We start from the raw sequence: 17,207 nt of genomic DNA, 5'->3' as shown, positions 1-17,207 counted from the left end.
CCACTTAACGGGTTTACCAACGGTGGCGGTGATTATTACTGGATTAAAGAGAAAACCAGTTACCGCGGGACCGGAACTGAGCTCTTATTGTGGACGTTTGGCGCAACTTTTCCCCTTGAAGGAGTAAACAGCTGAAAGCCCGGCAGACTTTTCCAGCCGGTGGTCATGGAAGAGTAAAGCGAGCTGGAGCCAGGCGTTAGGCCTGCGGAGTCTACCAGTCTGTCCTTGTTTGGGCTGCTGTGCTAACAGGCTAGGTGCTATTTTTTGTTAGCATAACAATTAGCCAATCAGGGTTTGTTTTGGTTTTGATACATTGAAGGAACCTGCTTGGCTATAATTTTACGTTTCCTGAACTTTCCATAAGTTTTAAGTTAACCTTCTGAGCTTACACTGTGTAGTAAGGAAGACGGCGACCCGCGTCGTTGTCGTACAAAGTTGAGCATTTTATTTGTGTGTTGAATTAAGCTGCATTATATATATTTTTTATTGCATGTTGATACTCAAACGCCAATTAGACGCAGTCCAGACCGCTCAGTCTACCTGCCCCTCCACGGGACTACAGCCACAATAGTTCCCTTTACACCCCCGGTCCCACCGACCGACCACTGTCCTCGGCCCCGGCTTCAGTGGCTGGCCACACGGCACTGAAGGGCCAAATGGAGGAGCATGACAACATGGACTATTTTTACCAGCAGGTAGTGCAGAAAGATGTTAGCCGCAGGTTGCAGGTTGGTCAGGACCTCATTGACTACCTGAATGATCCGCACCGCTCCACGGACGTGGAGCAGGACAAACCCCGGCTGGATAAGACCGTCGACGAGCTGACAGGATGGGTGAACGCCAGTAATTTCAAGGTGAGACATCCAGACCAGTCATCATCATATGAGGGGCATTGCACAGTCACTGCAGCAGTCGCCCCCCTCGGCCTGTTCATGGATTATTGTCCACCAGTTTACCCAGTGAGCTGGAAGATATGAGGGAGTCATGGGGATTTTGATGTTATTTGCCAAGAGGTTGGTTTTAATGCGCCCAACTTTAGCAGAGATAAGGTTTGTCAAGAGGTTATCAAACTGTAACCCTCTTTTCTTATGTGACCTCAGCAAAGTCAAATTTTATTCACATTTTTCATCTCATCTACTCATCAGACCTAGACAAAAGCTGCAGGCTTTGTGTTTCTATTTAACAATCTAGTACGGTAGTCTATCTCTGGGTAACAAGAGGCAGACATATTTAATGTCATCCCAGTGCCAGAGTAGGACAGTTGCAGGTCATTCCTGTGGTTTGTTGGAGATTATATTGTTGTATTGGCTGAGGCTGTGTGTCTGTATAGGGGGGGGGGGGACTGTAGATCACTGTAGCACTGGATGGGGTGGGGGAGGGGTTAGCAGACTCATTGTTGTACCCTGTGCTTTCTCTCCATCACTTACCCTCTTATTTTTCTCCTCCTCCCTCTCTCACACACATACACACAATCTCTATTTTTGCCTTTTAACTATTTTTCTCCTCAGTCTCGTGTGCTCCATCTTTGTGTTTATGCGGAGGCCTTGTCTGTACTCTTTGCCATATCTCAGAAACGCTGGAATGTGACATTTTTATCCAGCTATCAACGCCAATCCAGACAGCAAGTCAAAACAGTCTGAAATGTGTTTTCAAGGCACGCTGAAATTTGACTCCCCATTCTCCTTTTGAACTGATTGAAATAGTCTGCACTGATATGCAGGACTCAGCAAGACTGTAAGAGAGTGGAAATTGTGCATTACGCATGACCAAAGCATCCTCTCTTGGTCTCTCTTTCTAGTGGTAGATGTTCATTTCACTTGGTTGTCATAATCTTTTAAGTACAGCTTTGCAACTTACTGCGCATAAGTTGATAAAGATGTACCAGTGCTGCTATTAAAATTTTCTACACCAATTTCAAGCACCAATCCCCCTTACAAACTTAAAACAAAGGGTACCTACCACCAGTGCATTTAAGATGATTATACATGAGATAACTTTCAGTCATAGAAAACGTTTGCAGTCTAAAACGTAAACATGAATTACTTTTCTTGCATCCTCTCAAATAACTGACCAGACACAACATGTTTGATGTGAATAAAGGGAACAACAAGCTAACGTGTCCCTTTTTGTTCAGATTTGTTCCTTTTATGTGGATGACACATACAGTAACTCGAGCTGAGTGTCTGGCAGTGATGAGTGAGTGAGTTGTGACCCCAGAGGCCCCTCACACTGCAGGCTTTTTAGCGATGATGATTGACTCCCTGTCGGGCAAAAAGGACAGAGGAGTTTGCTGTAAGCAAGATGCTGAGTCAGCAGAGAGAGAGAGGGATGAATGGAGAGATGATGTAAAGCTGACAAGGAGTTATTATAAGGGGAATCCAGAACTGGAATGATAAATGGAGTAAGGGTATGTGAGTGGAAAACACATCAGGACTCATAAGTACATGTAAGGTTTGCAGAGAAATGAAACCAAATGCTGCTCTTCATCTGTCCGGTGGCCCTTTTCATCTCTCTTGTTCACTTGTGTGTCCTTGTCTGGTTCTTTTTTTATTCCCATTCTACTTTCAAAAGGTAGAACAGCAGATTACCTTCATACGCTTTGCTCTCACAAGTTTTCAAGATTCAAGATTCAAGAAGCTTTATTTATCCCGAGGGAAATTATTGTGCAACAGTTTCGATACAAAGGCGGAAAAGGATCAGAGTAACAATAAGCATAAAAACATAAATCAAATCAAAATAAAGCTAACGTCAGATAAATCAAGCAATGAACCAAGTGTGACAGAGTGCAACAGACGTCGTGGTTAAGCGCAGGTATATACAATATACAACAATACGCAGCGTGCAGTTTAGCAGCAGATTGAAATAAAATAAGTACAAACTAAATAAGTGAGAAGGAGCGATAAGTTATAAGTGTTAAAAATGTAGCAGCATGTCCTACAGAACTAAGTGACAGTATGGCACAGTGGAGTGTAGCAGCACTTCGTACAGAACTAAGTGACAGTATGGCACAGTGGAGTGTAGCAGCATTTCCTACAGAACTAAGTGACAGTGTGGCACAGTGGAGTGTAGCAGCATTTCGTACTTAAGTCAGTTACAGTAAACCACAGTGAAATGTAGCAGCATGTCCTAAAGCACAGTAAGTGTATCAGCAGATAGTTACAGTAAACCATTAATAAATAAATAAAGTGATGTAGTGGTGATATAAAGTGACAGTGTAGTATAGCAGCATTACTGACTGAAGTAAGTGACAGTACAACTGCATAAAGTACAACTGAATAAAGTGGTGCAGTGATGGTATATAGTGACAAAGTGACATTTTCAGGATACAGTGTCTCCACTGTTCCTTACCTGACTGGGGGGAGATGAATTATAAAGTTTGATGGCCGCCGGAAGAAAAGACTTCCTCCGGCGTTCAGTATTACACCGGGGGAGAATGAGTCTATGGCTGAATGTGCTTCTGCTGGAGGTCAGCAGCTGGTGGAAAGGGTGAGAGTTATTGTCCAGGATGCTCTGCAGTTTAGACAGCATCCTCCTTTCAGACACCGCCACCAAAGAGTCCAGTATGACCCCCAGGACGGAGCCAGCCTTCCTGATGATCTTACTGATCCTCTTCGCGTCTGCTGCCCTCAGTCTGCTGCCCCAGCACGCCTCTGCGCTTATGTAAGAGACGTAAACAGAGGGCATTAATATTGTATGTTGCATTTATGGGCAGAAGAGCCAGATGACTGCACACTGACCGTATTGATCGAGGGTTGATACTGCTACTAGACCGCCCTATGCAGCTGCACTAATCTTTGGGATTTTGTTAAAATTAAGACAGATTGTCAAATATCCGTAATTATATTTACACTCAAACCCTGATACAATATCTATCACAGTTCACGCTTTAGGATACAAACACTCTACAGTCACTTTACTGTACAATTAGAGTTAAATTAATCAACTCCAGCATTTATGTTCGGATTTCTCCTTAAAACAATGAACCTATTCTGTTAAACTGCTGTTCCTGTAAACTCAACCCTTCCTGCAGGTGCTTCATAGTAGAAACCTTCCAGGGAAGAGCATTTATTGCAGCATTTAGACATTTTTTTGGGTGCATTATTATCTGTAGATTAGTAGTTAGGAGAGGCAGTCCAACTCCTTATTTCAGTTTGGTTGAATCTTAGAGCTTAAATACAGAATATTAATGCATGCTCTGTCATTCCCATGCTGTTTTCATTATCCTCAGTAATGTTAGTCGCCACCCTTTGCAGAGCTGTGGGCTAGGGAAAAAATCCTAATACAATTTAAATGTAACTGGGCGAATATGGCAACAATATAGGCAAATGTAATCAGGCATGACATAAAAACAAAGGCACGTTTTGCCATTACTTTGTACCACAAAATTCGGCTAAACAGCAGTTTGCCTCATCCTACCAATTTCACAGTGATCATATAGATGAAAGTGAGTAAGTAACATAGCTTGAGCAGGGATTTGAACTCGCATAAGCCTCCATTCACTCTCAAATAAGCCAGTAGTTATAATTAGTTTTATTATCAATTAATCTGTTGGTTGTTTTGATATCATGATTAATTGTTCAATCTGTGTCAAAAAAGTCACAGAGCCTGGGCGACATCCTCAAACAACTTATTTTGTCCAACCAACAATCCAAACTTAATCAGTTTACAAATACATATAAATGAGAGAGAAGCAACACATCCGTATTTTTGCTTGGTAAGAAATTAAATCGTTGTCGACTAATTTCTTGACGATCGGCGGATTAACGGTCTAATTGCCTCAGCGCTAGTCACCATTTTTGTCCATGCCCACATGAGGCTGTGTGAGTCCTGGACCCTTAAATCACTTAAAGCCTCTCTAAAATCCAGAGTAAACCCAGTACATGGTATGTGAATTAGCAGGCTAAGCCACCAGACGCACCCACCTGAGTCTTCACAAAGAACCATTCATACCGGGCTAAATATTTACTGTTATTTATTTCTCTCCAGCATACCTCAGTCGCACTGATGTTTTGAAGCTAGCAGTCAAAAAGATGCATTGTATACATGCCTGATTTTTTTCAGTATTTGGGGTGATACCCAAGTACCCGTTTGTTTTCCTTTCCTCCCTCATTCCCTTCTCACCCTTAATCAGACTTTTCACTGCTGGAGAAAACCTCCTCCTCCATTTTTCTCCTGTTCAAGGTAGACATCAAGTCCACCCTCCATCCCTCATCCTCTATCGCCTCTGTCTCTCTCCAAGTGAAGATGCCATATGGTTGTGGGCGCCAAGCTTGATTGGGGTGCTGGGTGGAGGAGGGGAGACCTCAGGGCTGATTCCTTTCTATGCCGTTTCTTCTCCTGCTGTTTTTCCTCCCTCCCTCCCCCTAAATTAGGTCAGTATGAGGTAGTCATCATCGTGACCTAGAGCTCATGTTTCCTCTCCAGGTGATTTTTGTTTTGTCTGGTATTGCTTGGTCTTCGTCTCTGTATTTTTTCTCATCACCCCCATTCTCCCCCTTTTTGTTGCATGGTTACCTGGCTGTGCTTTGCTTTTGCCTAAAATAGGGCAAAAGCTGCAGTCTGTCTCCTAACTCAGGGCAGAGGAGTCTGGAGAGCAATGTTTTAATGGATTTTCTTTTTGGACTGCTCAGTTTTGCCGCAGCACTGCCAAAACAAGCATTCCAGGAGCACAGCGCAGTGTGGGATGTGATCCTAATCAGAAACACAGTGGAAAACTCAACTTTACCACTAGACAAAAACCCAGTCTACCTTCCCCCTACGACGAGTCATATCACAAGCCAGTTTTTTTGTCTTATGATTGGGCCAAATCACAGTGGTGATGAGTCCCATGAATTAAGGGTCCAGATGTTGTTTATCTGTAAGTCATTTGATTTCTAAAAAAAAAGGTGCAAATGAATGCATGATTCCATAAGCTGCTCTTATGTGGATGGTATAAAGAGGGCACAACAAGGTTACATAATCAAGAGTGCCACAGCTGTTAACACACAGTTACCTTTGATACAATAAATTAAATCGGGGCATTTATGTTCATGTTTCGGAGAGGTTTTTCTGATAGATTACAGTATAATTTCTCTATCTATGTCAACCTCAGCCAAGCGCCATACTTGAGAGCGTTTGTGTCACCAAAAAAATCTCACTGTGAGCCTACGAGGTGTTGTGGAGCTTTCCAGTGTCTGGAAGTGATGAGCAAGCGACTTGAGCAACCCCAGAGGTATTTTAGTGATTCTGATTGGCTCCCTGGCTATCAGGCAAAAGGACAGAGTTCACAAGTGAATGGAGCTGGTTTGTGTATCGTCACTTATTGATGGTGTCATAAAAAGTGGTCGTATATTGGGACAGAGTGGGTGTTCAAGGATGGTCTTTGGACGTGAAGACGTTTGTATTAGATTTCTGGCATTTCCATTCACTTAACTGGTGGATGGAAAATCACAGTAACTCAGTGTCTACTGTACACTGCACATTGTGCACTGCACAGTGCTGCCCTTTCAGTCTATAGACTTGTGTCACTTCATTATCACCAGATAGTAGAAACGCCATTGACTGACAACCCCTTAAATCTGCAGCGGGAGTCAAGTAGTAGAAAAATAAATATACTATCTTATATTAGACGTCCAATATGGAATTTAGAATAAAAGTGGGGTTGTTTTTATTTTACCGACGTTCCCGTTTGTTCCGTACAAAAGCACCGGTTTCTACTAAAACTGTACTTTGCTGTTGCCAGTCTGTTTAATACAGTACTTGTGTCAATATCTCACACTACAAGGCTCATATCCCAGATTTGGGGAATCAAACTGGCTTAAAAAGCCGTCGGCAGTGTGACTGGGCTGCATCTTGAAAGGGAGACAAGATACTTTGATTCCTTGGGCATGACCAAATTACCCTTTCCAGTCCTGGCTGTTTCCTGAGTCAGCAAACCTCAAGAGACAGGTTGATTCAGCATTTTTTCTTTTTGCCCCCCCGCCATTTAGGATGCAAAGATCGGACTTGAAATTTTGTTAAAACCTACAAAGAGAGCCTGATTTGATCCTCAGCCCATGTGTCTTCCTACCACTGCTGCTAATGTCGTTGATGTGTAAGCCGACAGTGACACTGGTCGAAATAAATGTGTACTTAATGAGTTGAAAATACGTAATGTATGTAATAATTGCCTATAATACGGCTGGGTGGTAATTTGATATTATCGTTTATATAAATCATATTGTGATGAAATCGTATATCGTGATGCACAATTACATCTAAACTGAAAAGAACAAGCCCACACAAACTCAAGTTTCTCAGAAAATCTGATGTTAATATTTTGAGTTTACATTTGCACTAAAAATGTTCATAAAAAGAGAAATAACTCAGGATTTTTCATTTGTTACATATTTAATTCACACAGGACTAAAGTATTAATATCGGCTTTACCATGTGGTCATTTTATACGGACTATTTATTGAGTTTCAAGAGAACATGCTATATTTTTATCGAGATATGAAGTAATCTATATTGGGATAGAAGATTTTGACAATGTCAACCAACCCTGGCGTATAATTATTTTGTATGACCCATTATAATCTTTACCTCTGTCTCACTCTTTGTTTTGTAGGTGGCTTTGTTGGGTATAGACATCTGCGGTGCATTTGTGGAGCGCATGGGAGAGCGGTTCAGAGGATACCTGGGCACAGGTGAGATATCTAACCTATCCCCACCCTCAATTTCCTTTAGGTTGTGCTCCATTTACAATGAAAGTCTTTTGTGAAGTGTTGTATTTGTTTTTAAACTGAGTTTGCACACAAAGAACACAAATAATCCCAGATCATTATTAGTAAAGTTGGTACGTATCAAGAAGTTTTTTGTCCCTACCAAAAGCTATATGGGGATTTTCAGTCTGCCACAAAATGTATCCCCTCTTTAAAACACACTGAAGATGTTCTTCCTTCAAGTGTTTAATCTTGCCCATATTTCAGATCATAACTAGTCACTTTGAAAAATCTGTGTCCCCATATAACTTTTGCTAGGAGAGAAGCCACTTCTCCATATTTTTCAGACTCCGGCTCCCCCGACACTCCAGGTGCGAGGGCCCGCTCATCGCTGCTTGCAGCTTTAATTAAGATTGTCATTTTAACCTTTACACACCAAGTTTATGTTTTTCATCCAAAATTTTTGCACATTTAAAAATAAATACGACCTCATGTTGTATCAATCAAGTTTATATTTTCTACGTTTTTCAAAGGTCATTTTACCGCTCTGAATCACGGGATATGCAAACGTCATCCTCCAAACAGTCTGATAAACTGATTGATTGACTTTGTCTCCCAGCACAAAGCACTTTACAACAAAGAGATGCAGAATTTAAACTCAGATTAAAGCCTCCCTACATTGTCAGATAGTTATGATCAGGTGGATGATGTTGACTAGGAGGGGGATATAATAGAGAATGAGCACAGCACACATAGAGGGAGCGCGACAGTGGTTGGAGGACAGCTCGTCCCCTTGAGGTAGCCGCGGTGCCAAATGCGCGCCACAGGCAGAGTGTGGAGACAGCCGGTACTTCCAGCGGAGAGAGGAGCGAGAGACAAAGCAACAGCATTTTGTCTCGAATATGATAATAAAATTCATCAGACTCTGCTTGAAAGATTTCAGTGCGTAGCGATTTTTTTCGGGATGGTGGATTAAACAACGCATGTGCAAAATACCATTTAGAATGGGTTTCGTTGTTCAGTTAATCAGGCTGAGAGGTAAATGTTCATCCTTCCATTATTTCACCTGTAAGGAAAGGATACATTTGCCCTCTTGGTCTCAGTTTCTGAAGTTAAATCTGTATCAATTCCCAAGTTGTACCTAACAACACTACTCTGTAATTTTACATTAAGTGTGGTGCTCTGTGTATTGTTGTAAAGGCATTTCTGTGTTTTGGCCTACGTCCCTCCATTTTGTCTCTCACTTCCACTTTGTGGTTCCTCTGAGACGGACCAACAGAAGAACTCCACAGACTGGCACCGCCCCCTCTCTACTGTACACACTTTAGTCTTTCTATATTAAGGCTCTGAACCGACTACCATGCTGTAGCTCCGTCCATTACACCCCAAAACCACACCTCACATTCACATGACCTCATACACTGAATCTTGTATCAGATTTCGTGTATGCGTGTGCGTGTGCGTGTGCGTGTGCGTGTGCGTGTGTGTGTGTGTGTGTGTGTGTGTGTGTGTGTGTGTGAGTGTGTGAGCCCTTGTGTGTTGCCCGCTGAAGGTGTCACCAGCTGTCTTTGTCACCCAGACTGGCCCTTGTCACCAACAAACACAGTCAGTCCTGCAGTGCAGCTCTGGGATGGCTGAACCTGTCACAGAGTGCAAAGTCTGCCACCACATACATATATCTCTAGGACAGTGCCATAGCCCGGCTCTGTGTATGAGTGTGCGTGTAATGGGAGTGTGTCTTGCAGATTGATGATGAAAACATCTCTCTGAGCCACCCACCCTCCGCTGGCTCTGGAATCTCCCTCCCTCCATTTGACTTCCATCTCTCCTTTCCTGTACTCTGTTTTCTTCCCCCTTTACCCACCCTCCCTCCTTCTACACACACACACACACACACACACACACACACACAAACACACACACACACACACACACACACACACACACACACACACACACACACACACACACACACTCACTCTCAGAGGGTAGGAAGATGAGATCATTGAAAGTGAGTGATTGTATTGATCTACAGGACTGACTCAGGGCTGCTGCTATTATTGCGTGCGTGCCTGTGTGGGTGCGTGCGCGCTGTTGTGAATGGAAGTGAAACATGCAGATCACACAAGGCTGCACTTTAACTTGATACTACTTTCTTGTTATCTTTGTAAAGGATGTCATGTTTTTGGCTTGTTTGTTTGTCAGCAGCATTACGGAAATATCACTAATCTCGATTTCCATGAAACTTGAAGGCTGTAGCATGGGCCAAGGAAGAAGCTATTGCATTTTGTAGTCACATGCTGGATACACAAAAATTATTTCTCACTTTCGTTAACAAATGCGAGGGCATGGCTTTGGCAGAGGGCTGCGCTCTCCGAGTGCCCTTCCATTTTGCTGTGTGCCCCATAAAATAAAGTGACATGATTGGCCCAGCAGCTGTTTGCCCGTTTGATCGGCCCATTGAAAAAGATGAAACAAAAGTAGTCATCTTGCCACATACAAGCAAACCATGTCTATGTGTGTGCAACAATGCCCCAACTGTCCTTTTTTCTGTTTGGGGGTATTGTCCTTATTGCTAAGGCAACCAGCTGTTATGATAACAATGTAAGTACACGCATGCACAGCAGGGGAAAAGGACAGATGACATCACTTCCCATACAGTAGTTACAGGCTAAGAATGTGGGTAGGAGCGTGTGTGTGTGTGTGCTCATGCCATTCTGTGTATTTGTTTTTATCTCATTGCCTGAATGTCAAAGGGAGGTTTTGAGTTTTATGTAACTGGGAACGTTTTTCTCTGTCGGACCATTTGAAGATTCATCAGATTTTGTATTTCATCTGTTTGAACAGGCTGTTGGATTTGGGACAAGCCATTTAAACCACTATATATTGTGACTTCTTGACTGTGTGAGTTAAAGAATGAGGTTTTTGTTCCTGTCAGCAAATCTCATGAAAACACCAAAACCACAAGTCCTCCTCTCAGTACTGTGTGTCTTCTATAGCGCTACTGTTTAGTCGTTCATTTGTTGAGGACTATTTTCAACAGCAAAATTGCATGCTAGTGAGCATTTATGGTGTGGTTTGGTATTGACTCACAATAAACTACAGTGCTCATGTTCATCATAATAAAGAAAAATGGACTCATGCAACAATTTTGGCTCATTGATGTGTTTTAAATAGCTTTTGAACAACAGTTGTATTGCTTTGGATACTCAGAAATGTCTTTATAGCTCATTGTTGATGATGGTCTTTTCATGGGAGGCGTTGATGATAAGTGAAATATTTAATAATATGACTCATCCTTTAAATTATCTTTTCACTGAAGATTATTTCTTCATATTGTCACCCACAAACGGTCTTCAGATAAAAAGCTGTCATGTAGCTGTTCAACTGATATTACAGCTGAAAATACACGTAAAGCTGAGGGCCGTCCTGCCAACTCTGTTCCACATTTCATAGTGGATTAGAGCAACCATCTGAAACATTTGTGCCGTTGCCAAAAAGTTCACTTGAATGCCAGCATTTAAAGGCTCTTAGTCTTAATTCTCCACAGTGTGCGTCACTGCGTCACATTGGCCCTGCTACTGGAGCAGTTGTGTGTTTGATAAAGTGGAACTGACACGAGAGCATTTGATGATCTTGACATTATATTAGTCACGGTCCATTTGTCATTTCCTGTCTTCTCTTTCCCCTTGTCTTATCAGAGCCTTGATGTCGATAGTGGTATTGGTTTAGCTTTCACATTGCCATGTTTTTGTGTCTTTCTGTCTCACACACCAACAGGCTGTAACTAAGGATAAACATAAATTTATATTTGTATATTTGTGTTTTAAAAGCACACCACTTGGGGGCAGCCTTTATCGCCGTACCTCTGTCATGTTCATTTCTCCTGTACTTCATGCAAATACTGCACATTTTACTGTAAATGTATATTTAAAAAATACATGCATTGACTCATCACTCCCTTTGTCCATCTCTCTTTCTGTCTGTAGTTTTACCAGCTTTGGTGGACAGGCTGGGTGATAGTAAGGACCAGGTCAGGGAGAACAGCCAAGCTATCATCCTTCGCTGTATGGAGCAGACTGCCTCGCCCATGGTGAGAGAAACATACACACACACACACACACACACACACACACACACACACACACACACACACACACACACACACACACATAAAAATGTCAGCCTCAGGACACGGTGAAAGACTGGTGTGTTTTGAATTGTATAGTGTTAGTCAGCATGCAGCAACATTCAGATCAGTTGTAGTTATTCCAGACAACAGACACAGCCACCAATAGATATTCACTATACGTAGGTGAGAGGTATCTATGTTATGTGGGCTCCCTCACCTGGGTATTAAAGGAATTACTCATGCTACATCTCTACTGATTGTAAACTCCCATGCACTCTGTAATCTGCTCAAACCCCTTGATGAGCTGCCCGGCAGGAGCTTCCTCTGCTCCTTCCAACTGACGCTCTCTTTCTTTTGCCCCGCCTCCCTTTTTTCTGTCTCTCTCCTTCTCCTTCATCCAGTACGTTTGGGAAAGGCTACTTCCTGGTTTTAAACACAAGAACTTCCGCAGTCGAGAAGGAATCTGCCTCTGTCTCAGTGCCACACTCAGCTCGTGAGTATTTTTCCCCCTCTTCATCTGTATCACTTCCAGGGCTTTTAAACTATTCATAGTTTCTCTCATCTTGTGGGCAGAAGGCCATATGTAAGTCCTCATAGTAAGTTCAAAATGTAAACATACACTATATCTAATTGTATATACTATAAACCAACTCATTTATTTCTAAGTATACAGAATGTTGTTTTTTTTAGATTCTACAGTCTTAGTCCTATACTGACGCCATTCATCTTCAGTATGAGTTCATTCAGAGGGGTCAGGTTTTTAATACCCCCCTGGAACATTTCGTTTGTTCCAGAAACTCACAGTCTCTGTCTCCAGGTTTAATCTTCTTAACGGTTTGTGTGATTCCGCGAATGGCACCACAGCTTTTGTCATGTGACGTTAACAACCTTAAAGCATACATGTCGGCTAGTTGTTGCTTTCAGAGAGATTTCAAAATCTGTTCTCTAATCGCCCCGGCCTGAACTCTTAAAGAGTGTCACGCTCATGTCAGGCGTGATGGAGGACTTGCTTTTCAACATTTAATTTGTATGGGACTGTATCTTACTACTGTTTTCCAAAGAAAATATGTCAGCCCATTTTAAATATGTTCTTCCAGAAATCACAAGAGTTCAAAGAAATCACATCTGGGAAAATTTAAGAAAAGAGACCAATTGAAATTGGCTTGTTGGTTAAACTAGACAAACTTTTCTCACAGCTTATTCATGTCTTCTGGTGTCCATTTCTAAATTAATGTTCTAAATTGTTGTTAATTTGATTTCCTCCGGTTAGTTAATAGAGGATTTATCCACAGTTATATTGTAGAGACATAGCTTTCACAGTCAACCTGCATTTTGCAAGCTCACTAACAAATCAAAGCCCTAGACAGCAGCTGGACAGCAGTTCAAAATAACTACAACCTGCACAGAGCGGGTTGTAGTTATTTACCACCTTCAGGTTACAACACACAGCAAATCTGGGCTGGCTGTAGAATGGCAGTGCTAACTTTGTCATCTTTTTGCCAATGGAAAGTCGCACTGTTGTGCTAAATGCTGAGGTGCTACTTGATAGTAAAGCTAAAGTGTTTAATGGACATAGTTGCGTTGCTCAAGATATTACATAAGCTGAAAAAAACTATTTGCAGTGCTGTTTAAGAAACTCATGGAAATAAGGAAGCCATCTTCATTTTAACACTTACAAGCATGCATCTTCATCAGTGTAGGACATTTAAAGAATATGTGGAAGAAGGTAATGTTTGCGCCCTCTGTCTAAAAAGTCAGGGCATTGACAAAATTTTGGGGGCACTTAGTAATTAGTGCATAAGGGTTTTTTTTTTTTACGTGAAATTAGATCAGATTAACTAATAATGCAATAATAACCACTTTGTGCCAACATGAGTAAATAAAAAGCATACTATTAATTATATAAATGCATTCATATTTACCAGGGCTGTTTGTTTGAGTTTATGTTAGAGATGGAATATTAAACTAATGTAGGATTGGGATATTGGCCTAAAGGGGCATTCTGAGTTTTCTTAATCTCACAAATACTTGGCCTCCATGCCAAATTTTAGCCTCCTATGGTGCAAAGTTTAACTGCCAAAGGGTGGGGACTTTTCTGTGGACCACCCATCTTAGTGAGATATAGAGCTGCTGGTTTCTGCTAAAAAGTGGCATAAAATGTGCACCGCAAATGCAGATATGTTGCATGTCGTACACAACAGTTTCCGTTTGACAAAACAAACTGAAAAACTTGCGTACGATGTTGGTAAGTTATGTAACCGTGTTTTTCTTAGTTTTAACATTCTGATTGCATTATTCCTTTATTATTGGATATAATTCATGTACACCTAATGCCTGCCATTTACTAATCACTAACATCTTCTTGTTGTGTGTCATGTGTTAAGCTCTCTCAGCTACCTTAAATAATCATTTTTATTGTGAATGAAGTAAAATGTGCATAATCTTAAGTAGCAAATTTGATCCATATATCCTGGGGTTCATAAATCCTTTTAACAATTTCCACTGCTTTCTAAATCCAGTCTCCCTCCTGAAGATAGAGGCGTTTTCCTCATTCCTGAAAATGTGATATGAAAGTTGCATTATCTTGTAATGAATAAATATCATCCCTCTCATTTGCTTGCCTTTTTGTGACTCTCTTTCAGGTATGGAGCCCAGCCACTGAGCCTCAGTAAACTAGTCCCTCATCTCTGCACTCTGACTGGAGACCAGAACCCACAGGTAGGAGACATAGTGCTTTAGCAAAACAATACAATACATGAACATGCCTATGGATCTGTTTATACTGGTGTGTGTGTTTCTTTTGCTTGTTTCTTTCTTATATCAGTCTGTAGCTAAGCTTGTGGTTTAGCTTTCAGCATCCAGAGTGTTGGCAGGCCTCTTAGAGCAGCTCTGTGATTATTACTATTATTAGTGAGTAGATGGGCTCGAGTTAAGTGCCCCCACCCCTGCCTCGCTTCTGAATCATGAGGACCAACATCCAACCATTAACCCACATAGTACTAGCTGAGACAGGGATAGAGAGAGGTTGGTTTTTTTAACCTCCTCTGGAGTTGCACCCCAAAGCTGAAATCTTCTCCTATAGTCTGCCCAATGACTTTCTGCCCACATACTGTCCTGACCAATCAAAATCTTCAGCAGGCCCGCCCACCCTCAGCTGCAGAATCTCTCTTTAACAGCATCCCACTACCAAATCACAGCAGTGCTCACAACATAACTAGCAAATCAGATGTCTCCCATTAGGGGGGGTGAGTACGGGCCCTCAAGGGATTGTTTTTTAATGTGTTTACGTTTGCAACCCTTAATGTGTGTAACCCCCGACAGCTGAGTGTAATCTGTATGGAGTTATTAAAGAAAATTCACCATAATCGTGTGTGTGTATGTGTAAGACATTTAAATTGGTTAATGTCTGCTGTCTGTAGGTACGTGAGGCCTCCATAGTAACATTGGTGGATGTTTATCGTCACGTGGGAGAGAGGGTCCGAGCAGACCTTGCAAAAAGAGGACTGCCTGCTGCACGGTGAGTTATTTTATCTGTCAGTTATTGAGAAGCTCTCTCTCTCTCTCTCTGAGCACTGGTTGTGTTTTTATTTGTCTGTGTGTGTAAGTCTGTGTTTGAGTGTGTTAATATGACATATATATGAATAATAGTCTTGATCACAACTTTGGCTTCCCAAAATTGAATGAACAGGATCAACTGTGATATTGATGTTTAAAATGTGTGCTGTGCTCACAGAAAACTCCCCCGCAAATCAAACCTAAACTAACAGCCAGCCACCAGGGGGCGATTGGGATGTTATGGCTTCACTTTTGGGATAGCTGTCATGTTGCTGCACCCTGCTGTACCACCCTGTGAAAGCAAAAAATCTGAATGTTGTGGCTGCAGTCCACAGTAGAAAAATAATGTACAATACAGAGCAGTCAAAGAGCTAGTCCCTTTTGGGTACAATTTTCTATATTTATCTTCTCGGACATTGCACTAACTAACTTAAGGTGAAGAATAACTTTATTTTTAAGTCCTAAATTAATCAATTTAAATGTATTATTTATTTTGATGCAAAGAGAGGTGTGTGTGTGTGTGTGTGTGTGTGTGTGTGTGTGTGTGTGTGTGTGTGTGTGTGTGTGTGTGTGTGTGTGTGTGTGTGTGTGTGTGTGTGTGTGTGTGTGTGTGTGTGTGTGTGTGTGTGTGTGTGTGTGTGTGTGTGTGTGTGTGTGTGTGTGTGTGTGTGTGTGTGTGTGTGTGTGTGTGTGTGTGTGTGTGTGTGTGTGTGTGTGTGTGTGTGTGTGTGTGTGTGTGTGTGTGTGTGTGTGTGTGTGTTCGAAGCAGGGGATGAGTTGTGTGGAGTGTCACTGGGTCCCGTGGCCTTGGCACTCAGTCTGTCCCAGGCCACACCATGCACCACTCTGCCCTTCACACACACAGAGAGGCACTTTCATCCAGAGCACAATGCTGACTGACTGGGGGAGGAGGGTGGGAGGGGGCAGATGGGGTACAAAGGCGTTGGGTGGAGTAACGGAGTTGAGGAGAAAGTGTGTATGTGCATTAATGTCATCTGAAGAGGTCCAGTGAGTGGTTTCGTCCTTCTTTGGTCGCTGGGGTTACATGCGCCAGGTTGAGGGTTATTTTAAGCACACAGTGACCCCACCCCCCACCCTGTTTCTCCCATGGGTGAGATCTTAGCAGCAGCCAGGGTTGTGTGCTGACTGCTCAGTATGAGTCTTGCGTCTGTGAATGCTGGCTGTGACCATGTGTCATGTGTTGCGCATATTAAGCCTGTTTGTCTCCAGTGTAAACACGCTGTCTATGTGGGATTCATACAGTCTGGTGTGTGTCTGTTATGTGTAGAAGTCTGGCAGATGCAGAGATTTAGGTCTGTAACCGCTGCTTGTTACAAAATTTGGCGTAAATTGTAATGCGCACAAATATCTGTTTAGTTACTATTCCCTATTAATTTTGGAGCACTGGTGTGAGGGAAAGGTGGAAGTTTTGTGGGCCTGAGTGTGTTTGTGTTGGTATATGGTTGCAGGATGGAATGCAGGGCTGCAGCCAGAGTCCTGCTGACCAGATCACATATCAACTCTGCAGAGCAAGCATCAGATAATGGAGACAAAGGATAGGGAGTATCGAAGGCCGAGAATAAGCGGTGAAAAGGTTGAGAGAGCATTAGAGAAATAAATTGTCTAAAAGCAAGGAGTTGACCAAAGGACTGCCTTTTTATTATATCATTTAAACGCTCAGGAGTTATGTAAACTATATTTCTAACATAGGGTTAGGCTGCATAAAATCCATGACATGTCTAGATTATAGCAGTTTGTGACACCTGCACTAGGGGCATTTTAGATTTTAGTCCCTCTCTCTCTGTCTCTCTCTCTCTCTCTCTCTGTCGCCTCTTTAA

The 17,207-nt window shown here is 42.2% G+C and overlaps 1 protein-coding gene across 1 annotated transcript in view; it reads left to right on the top strand.

Annotated features, from left to right (window-relative positions):
• Positions 1-148: 148 nt before the first annotated feature.
• The window catches only part of clasp2 (cytoplasmic linker associated protein 2), a 61,109-nt gene continuing 44,050 nt past the window's right edge, over positions 149-17,207 (top strand). The window contains exons 1-6 of the mRNA XM_083926108.1: positions 149-854; positions 7,589-7,667; positions 11,672-11,775; positions 12,216-12,307; positions 14,457-14,532; positions 15,234-15,331. Coding sequence (XP_083782234.1) covers positions 657-854; positions 7,589-7,667; positions 11,672-11,775; positions 12,216-12,307; positions 14,457-14,532; positions 15,234-15,331 — 647 coding nt within the window. The 5' untranslated portion in view covers positions 149-656. The remainder of the gene's footprint in view (positions 855-7,588; positions 7,668-11,671; positions 11,776-12,215; positions 12,308-14,456; positions 14,533-15,233; positions 15,332-17,207) is intronic.

Source organism: Echiichthys vipera (assembly GCF_963691815.1).
Source record: "Echiichthys vipera genome assembly, chromosome: 13".
NCBI classification, from domain to species: Eukaryota; Metazoa; Chordata; class Actinopteri; order Perciformes; family Trachinidae; genus Echiichthys; species Echiichthys vipera.
The sequence above is the reverse complement of the archived record's forward strand: the minus strand, read 5'-3'. Positions and strand labels throughout refer to the sequence as shown.